Genomic DNA, 12,184 nt, shown 5'->3' with positions numbered 1-12,184 from the left:
ATTCATTCATTCATTCATTCACCTCAGTTATTCATTATTCATCAAACTCTTTAGGAAAACCTAATGTGTGCTAGGTCTTGTGCTGTGTGCTAGGGAAATCTACGTGAATCAGACATGGCTCCTGTCCTCAAGGAACTCACAGATGAGAGGAGAGGAAGATAAGTAAGCAAGCAGTGAGAATATCATGTACATGTGCAGTGATAAAGAGAGGTACTGTTGGGAATCCAACAGAGGGCTGTGACCCAGCTTGGGGAGTCAAGGAAGGGATCATGGAGTTGCTGACACAGATGCTACATTTTGTAAGATGAACAGGAGTGAGCCAGGGGGTGAATAGATAAGAATATTCCAGGAAAAGTATACAGATGTACAAAGATGAGAAGGTAAGTGAGGGGTATAAAAAGAGCAGAGGTCATGAAGAATTTTGTGTTTTGGGATAAGGAATTTGGAGTTTATTCCCTAGATGACGACATTTGAACAGGGAACCAGCAGGTTCATATTAATGTTTTGGAAAGATCATCCTGGTCATAGTAGTGAATGAATCCACATATGACATCCCCATAAAGTTTATCCCCAGGCTAGGGGTCAAGAGCACATCTAGTCCAAGCTTGTAAAGGTTCAACATACAATGGAAATCAGCACAGCTTCACAGGTACAACCTCTGAATGACTTACACAGCTTTCTTCCTGGAGTATAATTCACAGGGAGAAGGGAGCACAAGGGGAAGGACAGGTAAGAGGGAGGGCCCAGGACACTGTGTCCCTAATCAGTAGAAAGGATTGGGATGGGAGAAGATGGGACATCTGTGCCATGGTCTTCTTCAGAATCAGAGATGCTGAGAAGGCCAGCAATTCAGCAGCGGTGCTGGCCAATGCCAAGGTTATCTATGCTGCCCTTTGCCCAACAGCCATCCTTCGATGACTTCCCTTCTGTGAAGGAACAGTTGCCATGACTGTGTGAAGTACTATTGGTGCCTTGTAGTCTTGAATTGTGAGTGACTTTGCAGGCTCTCCAAGGTGCCTTCACGTGTCTGTCATTCATGGTGGTCTAGGTTCTCCTTCTCAGCCTATTGGTTATCCTCCCCTTCCTCCTTTTTCTCTCTTCCCTTTTAACAAGACCCCTCCATCTTCATTTTCTCTTTACTAGTCTTTTTTCCTCTTTCCTTTTCTCTTCCTTTTCTCCTTTCTTATTCCCTCTTTTCCCTTCAGTCACGATTTGTCTCAGCTCCTCCTCTTTCTCTCCCTCTCCATCTTCCCCCCTACCTCCTACCATGGAATTATTAGCTCTTTCTTTCAGTGTCTCTACACTGCTAATTCCCTGTTGGCCTTGACCTCCTTCCCTTTTGCCATCAGTCCCTGTTCATTCTGTCTCAGGAACACAGTGACTTTAACACCTGGTGACGATTCCTCCAAGAATAACCTGAATTGCTAATCTGGGAGCTGAGAGTGGATGGGAGTGAGAAGAGGGACAAAAATGACAGAAAGAATAGTATGGGGAGACATTAAGAGTTGGCTCCAGGGACCTGCCTTGAGGCTAAAGATTAAGTGTCTATTTCTCCTAAGCCCTGGCCTTTAGGTTTTGCCTCTGAGAAACTTGGTCCTAGCCTAGCCCCTCCAGTGCCCAGCACAGAGCCTCATTCTTTGTCAGCCCATGACCAACGTGGCTGAGTGAATTCCTTACCTTAAGGGAATGGCTTCTCATCCTTAAAGAGAAGATTGGTGGTGGGATCAGCTTTAGGAGCAGGGTTGGTAATAGGTCCAGAAACAGTTAGGGTTCAGTTAGTTTGAGTGTCAGTGTCAGGATAGGGTTGCATTTAAGATCTGCTTCAGGATTAACCATTTGCTGGCTTATTCATTCACCAGAAATTTGCTGACATCTCCTCTACTTTGTGCTCCGTGCTGGGGACTGGCACCCCAAAGATCAATGAGACTATCCTTGCCCTCAAGGAAAGACTGATAAGTTTAGCTAAATATAACAGGTGCCATGGTAAACGTTTAAGTGACCAAAATGAGATTCCATTTTTGTCTGAAGGGATGGTTAGAGACAGAGTTAGGCCCATCCCCACAAGGAGATGTCCACAATATAAGGGCCCTATTTTATTCCTTACGTTAAAATTTTGTTTCTCATTATGTAAGTAGTATATACTCACTTTTGAAAAATTGAGAAGTACATAAAGTATTTTTGAAAAGTTTCATAATCATCTTTTGTGAGGGAAACTACTGCTGACGTTTTGGTTTCTACAAATATTCATCATCTGAGGCTTCAGTGAATGTTTGCAAGTCACAGAGGAAGAAGGAGAGGCTAGCTGGGCCTGAGAAAGCCTGAGACGACTTCCCCCAAGGAATTGTGGGACCATCCTTGGGTCTTGGGGAATGAGTTAGTGTGGGGAAGGGACTCCCACTATAGACAAAGGCACAAGCTATGGAAGAGCATTTGGGGATGGGTGGGAAGTGAGAGGAAGTGTGATAAAGCTGGAGAGACGGGATGTGAATGTTCTTGAACACCTGAGGGATATAGACTTCATCACATAGCTACTCGTTTTGCGGGCGGGGTTGGCGGGGGGGAGCATAGAAGAGTCCTTTCAGGAAAGGATCAGCTAGATGTTTTAGAAAGAACTCTCTGCCCAATGAAGAGAGGGATGGGCAGATGTATTAGAGGAATGCTACTAAGAGGTGGGTGAGGTTTGCAACCAGGGCTTAGGGGTCAGCACCTGTGACAACCAGCAGGGGCAGGTATCTGTCTGTCCTCAACTGAGTTAATTGACATAACTTGGGTGTAGCCTGCCTCCTGGAAGGGAAACCACGTCTTAGAGTTTTGCAGGGTCTGCCACCAGAGCAGGATGTCATTAACACAGTCTTCTCTTGGTCTCTCTTTAGGGCTACTCAGATCAAGACCTACTCCTGGGACAATGCGCAGGTTATCCTGGTGGGGAACAAATGTGACATGGAGGAAGAGAGGGTTGTTCCCACTGAGAAGGGCCGGCTCCTTGCAGAGCAGCTTGGTATGTGTACAACGTTTGTGTGTGTGTGTGTGTGTGTGTGTGTGTGTGTGTGTGTGTGTGTGTGCGCGCATGCATGTTTACAGTTAAGTGTGACATTAAAGGTATGTTGTGATTGTGAATTATGTACATGTGTGCTCTATGTATATTGTTTATATTTGTGTGATGTATGTGTAAGCTTTGTGCTAATGAATTTTAGGTAATTTATTATTTATGATAATGTGTATATTTTGTTACATTGAATTAATAAGTAAAATTTAAATTTATGAACTATTTTTTTTCACCAGTGCCTTCCACAAAGGCTTTGAGGTATCTTATAAAAATCATCATAATAGGGGCACCTGGGTGGCTCAGTTGGTTAGGCATCCAACTTCGGCTCAGGTCAGGATCTCGCATCTGTGAGTTCAAGCCCCACATGGAGCTCTGTGCTGACAGCTCAGAGCCTGGAGCCTGCCTTGGAGTCTATGCCTCCCTCTTTCTCTGCCCCTTCTCCACTCATGCTCTCTCGCTCTCCCAGAAATAAATAAACATTAAAAAAATTTTTTTTTAATTATCATAATACATCAAAAAAAATTAGAAAATCAAAGTAAAGGGAAAACAAGGGTAGGAGGAAAATAAGAGGAAGCCAGGGGTGAGATAAGTATGTATGTTTTAGGTTCCCAGGCATGTGTAAGAGTTGGGTCAAAATATTGGCTTTTAGCTTCCTACCAGCCATGCAAAGAGAGAAACATAACCAATACATGGTCTCAAGATGGTCCTTAAAATAAAAACAACGCCTCCAAAATAAAATAAAAACAAACCCATTATTCTCTTCACTGGCCACGATAGAGCAGACTCTATATGCTGGATGTGACAATGTCCTTAATAGCAAACATCCTTATAGCAACCACAACACTGTGTCTTAGTATTTCTCTCAATGTAAACTGATGCTTCTTCACCAAAACACCATTCACAACAACAGTAAATGTTTGAAGGGATGAAATAATGTGATTTAGGTATGCAGCTCAGTCTGACTTTTTCCAAGATTAAAGCACTCTTATCTCTGTGTTCCACTGAGACCCAGGTACCTCAGGTGTGTCTCAATGGCCCCACAGCAGAACTCCTACCTATACTTGCTTAAAGGAGCAGCTGCTTTTCTTTTCTTTTCTTTTCTTTTCTTTTCTTTTCTTTCCTTTCCTTTCCTTTCCTTTCCTTTCCTTTCCTTTCCTTTCCTTTCCTTTCCTTTTTTTAATGTTTATTTATTTTTGAGACAATGCAAGAGACAGAGTGCAGGCAGCGGAGGGGCAGACAGAAGGGGACACAGAATCTGAAACAGGCTCCAGGCTCTGAGCCGTCAGCACAGAGCCCGACGCAGGGCTCAAACTCATGAACCATGAGATCATGACCTGAGCTGAAGTCAGACGCTTAACTGACTGAGCCACTCAGGCGCCCCCCTTTCCTTTCCTTTCAGTATTGGGGTTCAATGTAGGATCACCTCAGAAAAAACTTCATCTAGAAGAAAGGATATATTTCTTAACTTTTAGCCAGCCTCCCTAAATATGTCTCACAACCTAGGTATTGTAAGTATTGAGGAGTAGGAAGTTTAAAGTTATTCTCCCTTATGGTCTCTAGACTATAGGTATTTGGGCTTGTAGGTGGGAAAATTGTGTAATATATAAATGTGAGTTGTGTGTGGTATATATTTGTATTATGTATATTATGAGTACATGTGTGGGAGTGTCTTATATGTCTTTCTTCCCTCCTCTGTTCCCCAGGGTGGCCTGGAATAGAAAGTAGCAAACTGTAGGTGTTTAATAAATAGGGAGGTTGAGTTATCTTGGATTTTGCTGTTCCTACCCCATTACAGAAGTTCACAGGGTCCAGAAAGGGTCTACCTGTCCCCCTGTTCACAGAGCAGTAAGCATGTGGCTAAGCATACGTTTGGGTGACCCTTGCTATCACTTTATGCCTTCAACCTGCTGTCCCCAGGGAGACTCCCAGCACTTTCCCTGAACTAACCATCTGTTCAGAATGCTCTCTTCTACTCCACACCCCCTACCCTCATCCAGCCAGTAAACCTAAACTCACTCTTCAAAGCAGCTCAAGCTTCACATCTTCTATAAAGCCCTTCCTGGCCCCCAGAGCTCTTTTCCTCTTGCCTCTACCCAATGTACCTCAGACACACAGCAGTCACAGTCCCTATCGCACTTGGGTGCACTTGTTTAGTTGTCCATCTCCCTAAAGTTCTGTGAGGACAGGAAATGAGTCTAGTTTATTTTTGTGCCCACAGTGCCTACTATATGGCCTGGTTCTGAGTAGACACTGCAGAAATATGTTTTGATTAAATTTTATTATGTTAAGTATTTGGCTACTTCATTTTACTTCAATCCAATTAAGACTTTCTGAGCGCCTACTTTATGCCAGGTACTGTGCTGTGAAATAGGATACACATTCCCTGGTCTGAAGGACAGAAAGAGTGATACCCCAAGTGATCAGTGTTGTGATAGAGGAATGTGCTGGGGGTTGTAGGGGTACAGAGGAGGTACCTAACTCAGCGGGGATCAGAGAACATGATGCCCAAGCTGAGTCTTGAAGACAAGTAGGAGCAGCCAAGTGAGGAGGAGAAGCCAGGACATTTCAGGGGAGTAACACTGGCAAAGGCAAAGAACAGCACTGTGTGTTCAGGGTACTATAAATTGTTGACTGTGTGAGTCTAGCATTTCCCAAAGAGACTTATGCCATTGGAAGTGTGCAAGATGATTTTATGTATATACTTTGATATGTATTTGAAAAAAATATAGAGGTGCCTGGGTGGCTTAGTTGGTTAAGCATCTGACTCTTGATCTCAGCTCAGGTCTTAATCTCAGAGTCATGAATTCAAGTCCCACGTTGGGCTCCATGCTGGGCATGAAGCCTATTTAATAAAAAGAAGAAAGAAAGAAAGAAAGAAAGAAAGAAAGAAAGAAAGAAAGAAAGAAAGAAAGAAAGAAAGAAAAAGGAAAAGAAAGAGGGAAAAAAATCAGTACGTCAAGACCTTAGACCAAGTTTTAAAAGATGAGGTAGTTTTGTATTTGGAAAAAAAATAACCAGCATGCCAAGCCCTTAGGACTAAGATTTTTAAAAAGCGAGTTGGTTAAATATTTATTAGGTGTTTATCATGTGCCAGGCACTATTCTAAGTGTTTTAAAGTATTACTCACTTAATTTAATCCCCCTAGAACTCTCTGACATATGTGCTTCTCTTATCTCTAAGTTGTGTTAGGTGTTTTTTTTTGTTTTATTTTGTTTTTGTTTTTTTAAACAGAGGAGAAAACTAAGGCACAGAGAAATTGAGTAACTTGCTTAAGGTCATACAGCTAGTAACAGGTTGAGTCAGAATTTGAACCCTAGCAGTGGTCTGGTTCCATACCCTGTGCTCCTAACTACTTAACCTCACTATATATGGTACCATGTATTATCACTAAATATGGTAATAATAAGTGATATATATATTGATCTAGGTGTTATATGAAATGCTGTATAGTAATTCATCTAATTCTCACTATAACCCTTCAAAGTAGGTACTATAGGTATGTCCAATACTCTGAAAAATGAAGTTCAGAGGGGTTAAATAATTTGCTCAAGTTAAGAGATAGTGGGGTTAGTTTAGATCTATCAAATTTATATAGGAACATAGATGGAAGTAAGATTAATTCTTAGCATAGGGTGTAGGAAGGCATTTAAAGAGAGTCTTAATGAATTAGTCCTATTTGGGCAGTAAAGTTAAACCACGTCTGTCCTGTACAATTTCCCGAGTTTTCCTCCATTACTTACCAGTATTTGCATATTGGACATCTATTTCTCTTGCTAGACCTTGAGAGCAACCAGGTTATGTCTAATTTGGGTCATTATCCTAAGGATCCAGCATAGGGTAGATATTCATTCATTCATTCATACATTTATTCACTTATTCATTGAGCACTTAACTCTGAGCTAGGTTCTATTTTAGCATTTGGCATATAATAGTGAACAAAACAGCTATGATCCTTATTGTCATGGAACTAATGGGAAGGGGACAATAAATAATTATACAAATAAATATATAATTTAAAATGTTGTAAATAGACAAATTGAATGGTATGTGAATTATATCTCAATAAAGCTGTTAAAAATTGTGATATGTTCTACATGAGTTAGGACTCTTGTTATGGCAAGTGATTAAATCCCAAATCAAACTACCTTTCATTAAAAAAAAATAGCTTATTAGCTCATGTAGCTGCACAGGTCACTAGACCCAGGATTCAACTGCCCTTTCCATTTCTCAATTTTGTTTATCCCTTCAGCCTCCCTCCTTCTCCAGGCAAACTCTGCATGGGGAGTAAGATGGGTGATGGAAGCTCCAGATTCATATCTTCTCAACTCCTGGGGAAAAAAAAAAAAAAAAAAGCCTTCTCTTCTCTCTCCCTTCAATCTTAGGGAAGACTATGATTGGCCACCTGTGAGTCACGTGCCTGTTCCAATGGCTGGGGGAGGCAGGTATTATGACCTATAGTGCCACCACAACTGTTTAAAAATAGTGGTTCCCTAAAAGAAGGAATGGTGGGCAGATAAATGTAACATAAGTTACAAGTGCTATGAAGAGAGTGAAACAGAGAAACTTAATTTTAGACTGGAGAGTCAAGATCTTCCGAGAAAGTAACACTGAAGCTGAGAACTAAAAGATGAGAAAAAGTTAAGCAAAGAGTGGGTGTGAGTGAGTGTGTGGTGGGGGCGGGGGCAGGGCACGGAGGCAGAGGACCATGTTCCAGATCAAGAATAGTCCTACTGTGGGGTAAAGCTTGAAGCACTCATGATATTGAAAGAAGGCCATACCGCAGGGACTGAACAATCAAGGGGGGAGTAGTGTGAGGTGAGAGTGGAGAGGTAGGCAAGGGCCAAGTCATGAAGGATCCTGTGGATCATGTTAAGAATTTTGCAAGGATGTGATCAGATTTGGGAACAGTGAGGGTGGATGCTCAGCCTTCCTCATTCTCACTTCAGTCCTATCTCTGCTATGCCAGCAATTGAGTTTCAGTGGTCTGTTTGCCACCATAGTAGTGCCACTCGCTGCTCGATGGGATTCCTCTTCAGGACTCCCTTTCCCTTAGCTTTTCTTAGCTCACTAGGCCAATCTAGTGATATGGCCAGCTGCTAGCTTTTATTAAAGCTGTGAGTAGCAGCAGGCTATCAGTATCCTCGAAGTTCCTGGGACATGGGTGAGACTGTGGCAAGTGGATTTTGGGAGTATGGAGCAGTTTCAGGGACTCCTATTGTGAGAAGCATGGCATTTGGGGGCCTCTTCCCTCCTGTGCCCCTCAGAAAGGGACATCTTGTCCCTTCTCTGGATCTGAATGCAAATGGACCTGGCCAGAGCCCAGAGAGGATAGTAAAAGAGAAAAACGCACTTCTGCTTACAAGGGAGGGAGAGACTCATTTACAATGCGGTCTTAGAACACACACATACACTCACTCCAGCAAAGTTTAGTGTGAAAAGCACCAGAGTAGGAGTTGGAGGCTGAGGGTTTTATCCTGTTTCTGCCACTAACTTGCTATATGATCTTGAGCATCTTGTCTCCTGTCTCTGGGTCTCAGTTTACCCATCTGAAAAATAGGAGATTTGGGTTAGTTGAATGGGAAGGTCCATTTGGCTCTATCCCTTCTCTTTGATTCCATGATTTCAGTTCACACAATACCTACTTATCACTCAGACCTCACAGACCTTTGTACATTGCCTTGCTTATTTTAGGTGCCTGTTAAATGGGCTTGTTTATTTGTTTGTTTTTTGAATTGGGATGAACAGTTGAAACCTGCACCACAGAGCCTCGTTGCAGAGAAAGACCTGACATTGATAGTAACTAACTTTGATGCAGTGACTTACAGTTTACAAGGTGCTTTCACAACAATTTTCTGTGACCCTCATCGTCACTCCTAGCCTGGAAGATGTCATTATCATCAGCTCCATGATACTGATGAAGAAGCTGAATCCAAACTTGTGTTTTCTTGCACACAATGAGCTGTGCCACTCACTTCTGTCTCTTTATTTTTTCATTTAAAGATTCTGTAACTTTTCTAAGCCACGCAGGTATCAGGTGGTAGGCCCAGTACTCAAACTCAGGCTTTGGACTAAAAATCCTAATGTTCCCATTATATCATCATCCAGTGGTGTTTTCCCAAAAGCTGGCCACTGTTTCTCTTCAAATTTCTACCCTTAGTCACAGTGTTAGTGAGATTTCTTTAGATTCTGTTGTGGTAACACATAACTCGAGTCAGGAGCTTAGATAATAAAGGTTTATTTCTCACATATGCTAGCTGCAAGTCAGCTGTGAATCTGTTCCATGTGTTTTCCTACTCTGGGGTCTAATCTGGGATGGCTAAACCACACAAAGGCTCTTAAATCTTCTGTTGGGACTCGGAATGCCCACATCTGTTGGCCAAAGCAAGTTACATGATCAAATTTGATGTCAATGAAACAGAAAGATATAATCCTCCCACAAGGAGGTTCTTCAAAGCACTTGCCAATGGGTGGATATGCCAAATCCTGTACAGAGAGGGCAGTGAATAATCTGCCACAGTTGTCTAACACATGATGGACGCTGGGGACACAGAAGTGAACACCTGCCTTTACCCTGCCTTCAAGATGCCAATTGACTAGGGAAACAAAATAGTAGAGAGGTAATTTCAACATCCTTTGGGTAGATGGCTGTGTCAGTCCTTAGCCTGTTTGATATCATTCTTCACTCTTCTGCTGTCTCTCCTGCAAACACCCCGTCCCCCATTCCCATCCCAGGGGGTTGACATTTGCAGGCTGTGTTTCCCAGGTTCCTGTGACAGTGGCTTTTGGATGCATTTAGCCAAGGAGAGACATAGGCAGGTGATTAGAGATGGGGAAAAGGGAAACCTGTATATTCCCTCTCCCCACCTTGGATGACTCCTCAAGTAGAGGCTACTCCTCTTCCTAGGCTCCTGCTTTCCTGGCTCTAGCTTCCTTTGGCCTTAGTAGTAGGTTTGTTTTATTTGTCGGTGATAATGTCTGGTTTCCTCACTATTCTTATTGGCCTCTTTGTTCTTCTGTCTCTTATATAACCAATTTCCTCTAGTTTAAATGTTAAGAATAGTTCCCATTTTGCTGTTGGAATCTGATGGAAACAATTGTGTAAGGTACTATGGGAGAACAGGGGAGAGGTACATTGTATGTTCTAAGTGGTGGAGGTGGGGTGAGAAGAGAAAGGTAATTCCACAGTTGAATAATGAAAGTAACTAGGAGTAGGAGCTAGAGAGTAATAGCATGAGTAATGGCACCAAATGAGAGAGTGTTTATATCTCTGGAGCATGGTGTGTGCCAGGAAGATGGAGCCAGGGAAGTAGATAGAGGCCAAGCCACGAAAAATCTTGGATGTTAAGCCAATGAGTCTGGGTATTGCATTAATTAGGCCTCTTTCAGTCCCAGTTACACAAGTCCAAGTCAAAATAGGACAGAAGCATAGCTGAACAAAATGAAAGAGAAGGTCGCTGTAAATGAGATGATTGAGAAATTAAGGGTGTTAGATGAATTGACCACATGAAACCCAAAGTTCCTGAGAATGAGAACAACCCTGGGCATAAAGGAACACAGTGAGTCACTTGCCAAATTATCAATGACCAGCAGGTCATGAATTGAAGATTGATACATGACAGAGATGGGAGGTATCAGAGGGAGGTAGAGAAGGTATTTGAACATAAAAGTGGAGAAGTGTTCTAGGGCAGTGTCAGGATGAGGAGAGGTAAGTTCAGTTGGTTATGAGTTTTTGAATAGGATTCTGAGGTCAAACTCAGAAGCAGGCAGTGTGGACAAACTGTAGAGTCTGGGTCTATGACAGCTACCTTTGGGCAGGATAGGTAAACATGATCCTGGGGGGATGTGGATTATCTCAGATTCAGCTAAGACTTGGGCCCTATTAAAGATAGAAGAAATATTGTTGTGAAGCCAATTAGAGGGAGGAAAGTACTGAGGGCTAGTCTGATTAATTGGTTGTCATCTTTCTGACCTCACTAGGTTCTCAGCTCCTGAGAATCCTTACTAATGAATCTGAGGGAAAGGTTACCATCTGGGCCTGCTAATGAAGAGCCTTCCAGAAGCCTGACAGTAATTGGATGGATGTGAATTTGGAATGGTCCTGCTAGGGAAAGAGACCCATGAGCTGGCTAAGGCCATGAGCTGGTTACTCAAATCAGAGTTCCCACACCTTGGGTACCTTTAAAATGACAGTGACAGCGTCTCTTTGGCATGACACATGAGCCCTCCATGAGTCTCCATGAGACTTACTGTCTCATCTGTCATCACTTTGAGCTTTCTGCTCTAATGATAACAAACTACTATGGTCACTCTGGCATATACCAATGCTGTTTTTGCCCATTATCTGTGCTCATGCTGCTTCCCCTGCCTGGTGTAGTACACACAAATGTGCTCACACATACATTCACAATCACCTGTCTTTATCTAGTTGATATCTGTGTAGGAATCAGCTTCTCCAAGAAGCCTTCCCTGGCCCCCCAGGACAGTTAGGTGCCTCCTCTTGTGTCCTGCTAATCCCCTTGCTTCCCACCATTCCAGCATTTATCATGGTAATACTGTCAGTGTGTCTGTCTCTCACACTAGACTAGGAGCTCCTTAAGGGTAAGAACTACCGATTCACCCAAGTGTCATCGTGCATGTTGAGCTGACTTTTATGACCCCTACTGTCCACATCCTCTCAAGCACATTCTCCATGCTTCCCCCCTCCTTCAGTCATCTCTTCATCAACCAGCACTCACCAAACACCTATACCTTTGGCTATTTCTGGGGCTCAGATGAATGGCATAGTCCCTGCTCAGGGACCTTCTTGTCAAATGGACTTCTACCATGCAGGGTAACATGTGCTATAGCTGTATAAGAGGCTGTATCTAAGCTGAGCCTGAAAGAATGAAAAGTTAGTTAGGTGAAGAGTTTTGCTCAGTTGTAGCCTCAAAGATTCCTCTTTCCACTAACTTCTGGAAGCCTCCTCCTGCTCTCTTCCCATGCCACTCTCTCTCTCCACTGCATTCCTGCACAGCCTCTGGTTTGCTCTACTTGGGTTAGAAATGTTATATAGTGTTCAGTCACTATTCCAACTGAGAGCGAGACAAAGGGGCATAAGGGATAGAGCCCTAGCTTATACCGCATCCCCAAGTCTAGGTT

General features: G+C 42.8%; 1 protein-coding gene across 2 annotated transcripts in view; it reads left to right on the top strand.

The window, feature by feature from the left end:
* Positions 1-12,184, top strand: part of RAB3B (RAB3B, member RAS oncogene family) — a 94,074-nt gene that overhangs the window by 73,755 nt on the left and 8,135 nt on the right. For both annotated transcript variants that reach the window (XM_042951297.1, XM_042951298.1), the window contains one exon: positions 2,874-2,998. In XM_042951297.1, coding sequence (XP_042807231.1) covers positions 2,874-2,998 — 125 coding nt within the window. The remainder of the gene's footprint in view (positions 1-2,873; positions 2,999-12,184) is intronic.

The sequence above is a fragment of the Panthera leo genome, chromosome C1 (genome assembly GCF_018350215.1).
Source record: "Panthera leo isolate Ple1 chromosome C1, P.leo_Ple1_pat1.1, whole genome shotgun sequence".
NCBI lineage: Eukaryota > Metazoa > Chordata > Mammalia > Carnivora > Felidae > Panthera > Panthera leo.
The sequence above is the reverse complement of the archived record's forward strand: the minus strand, read 5'-3'. Positions and strand labels throughout refer to the sequence as shown.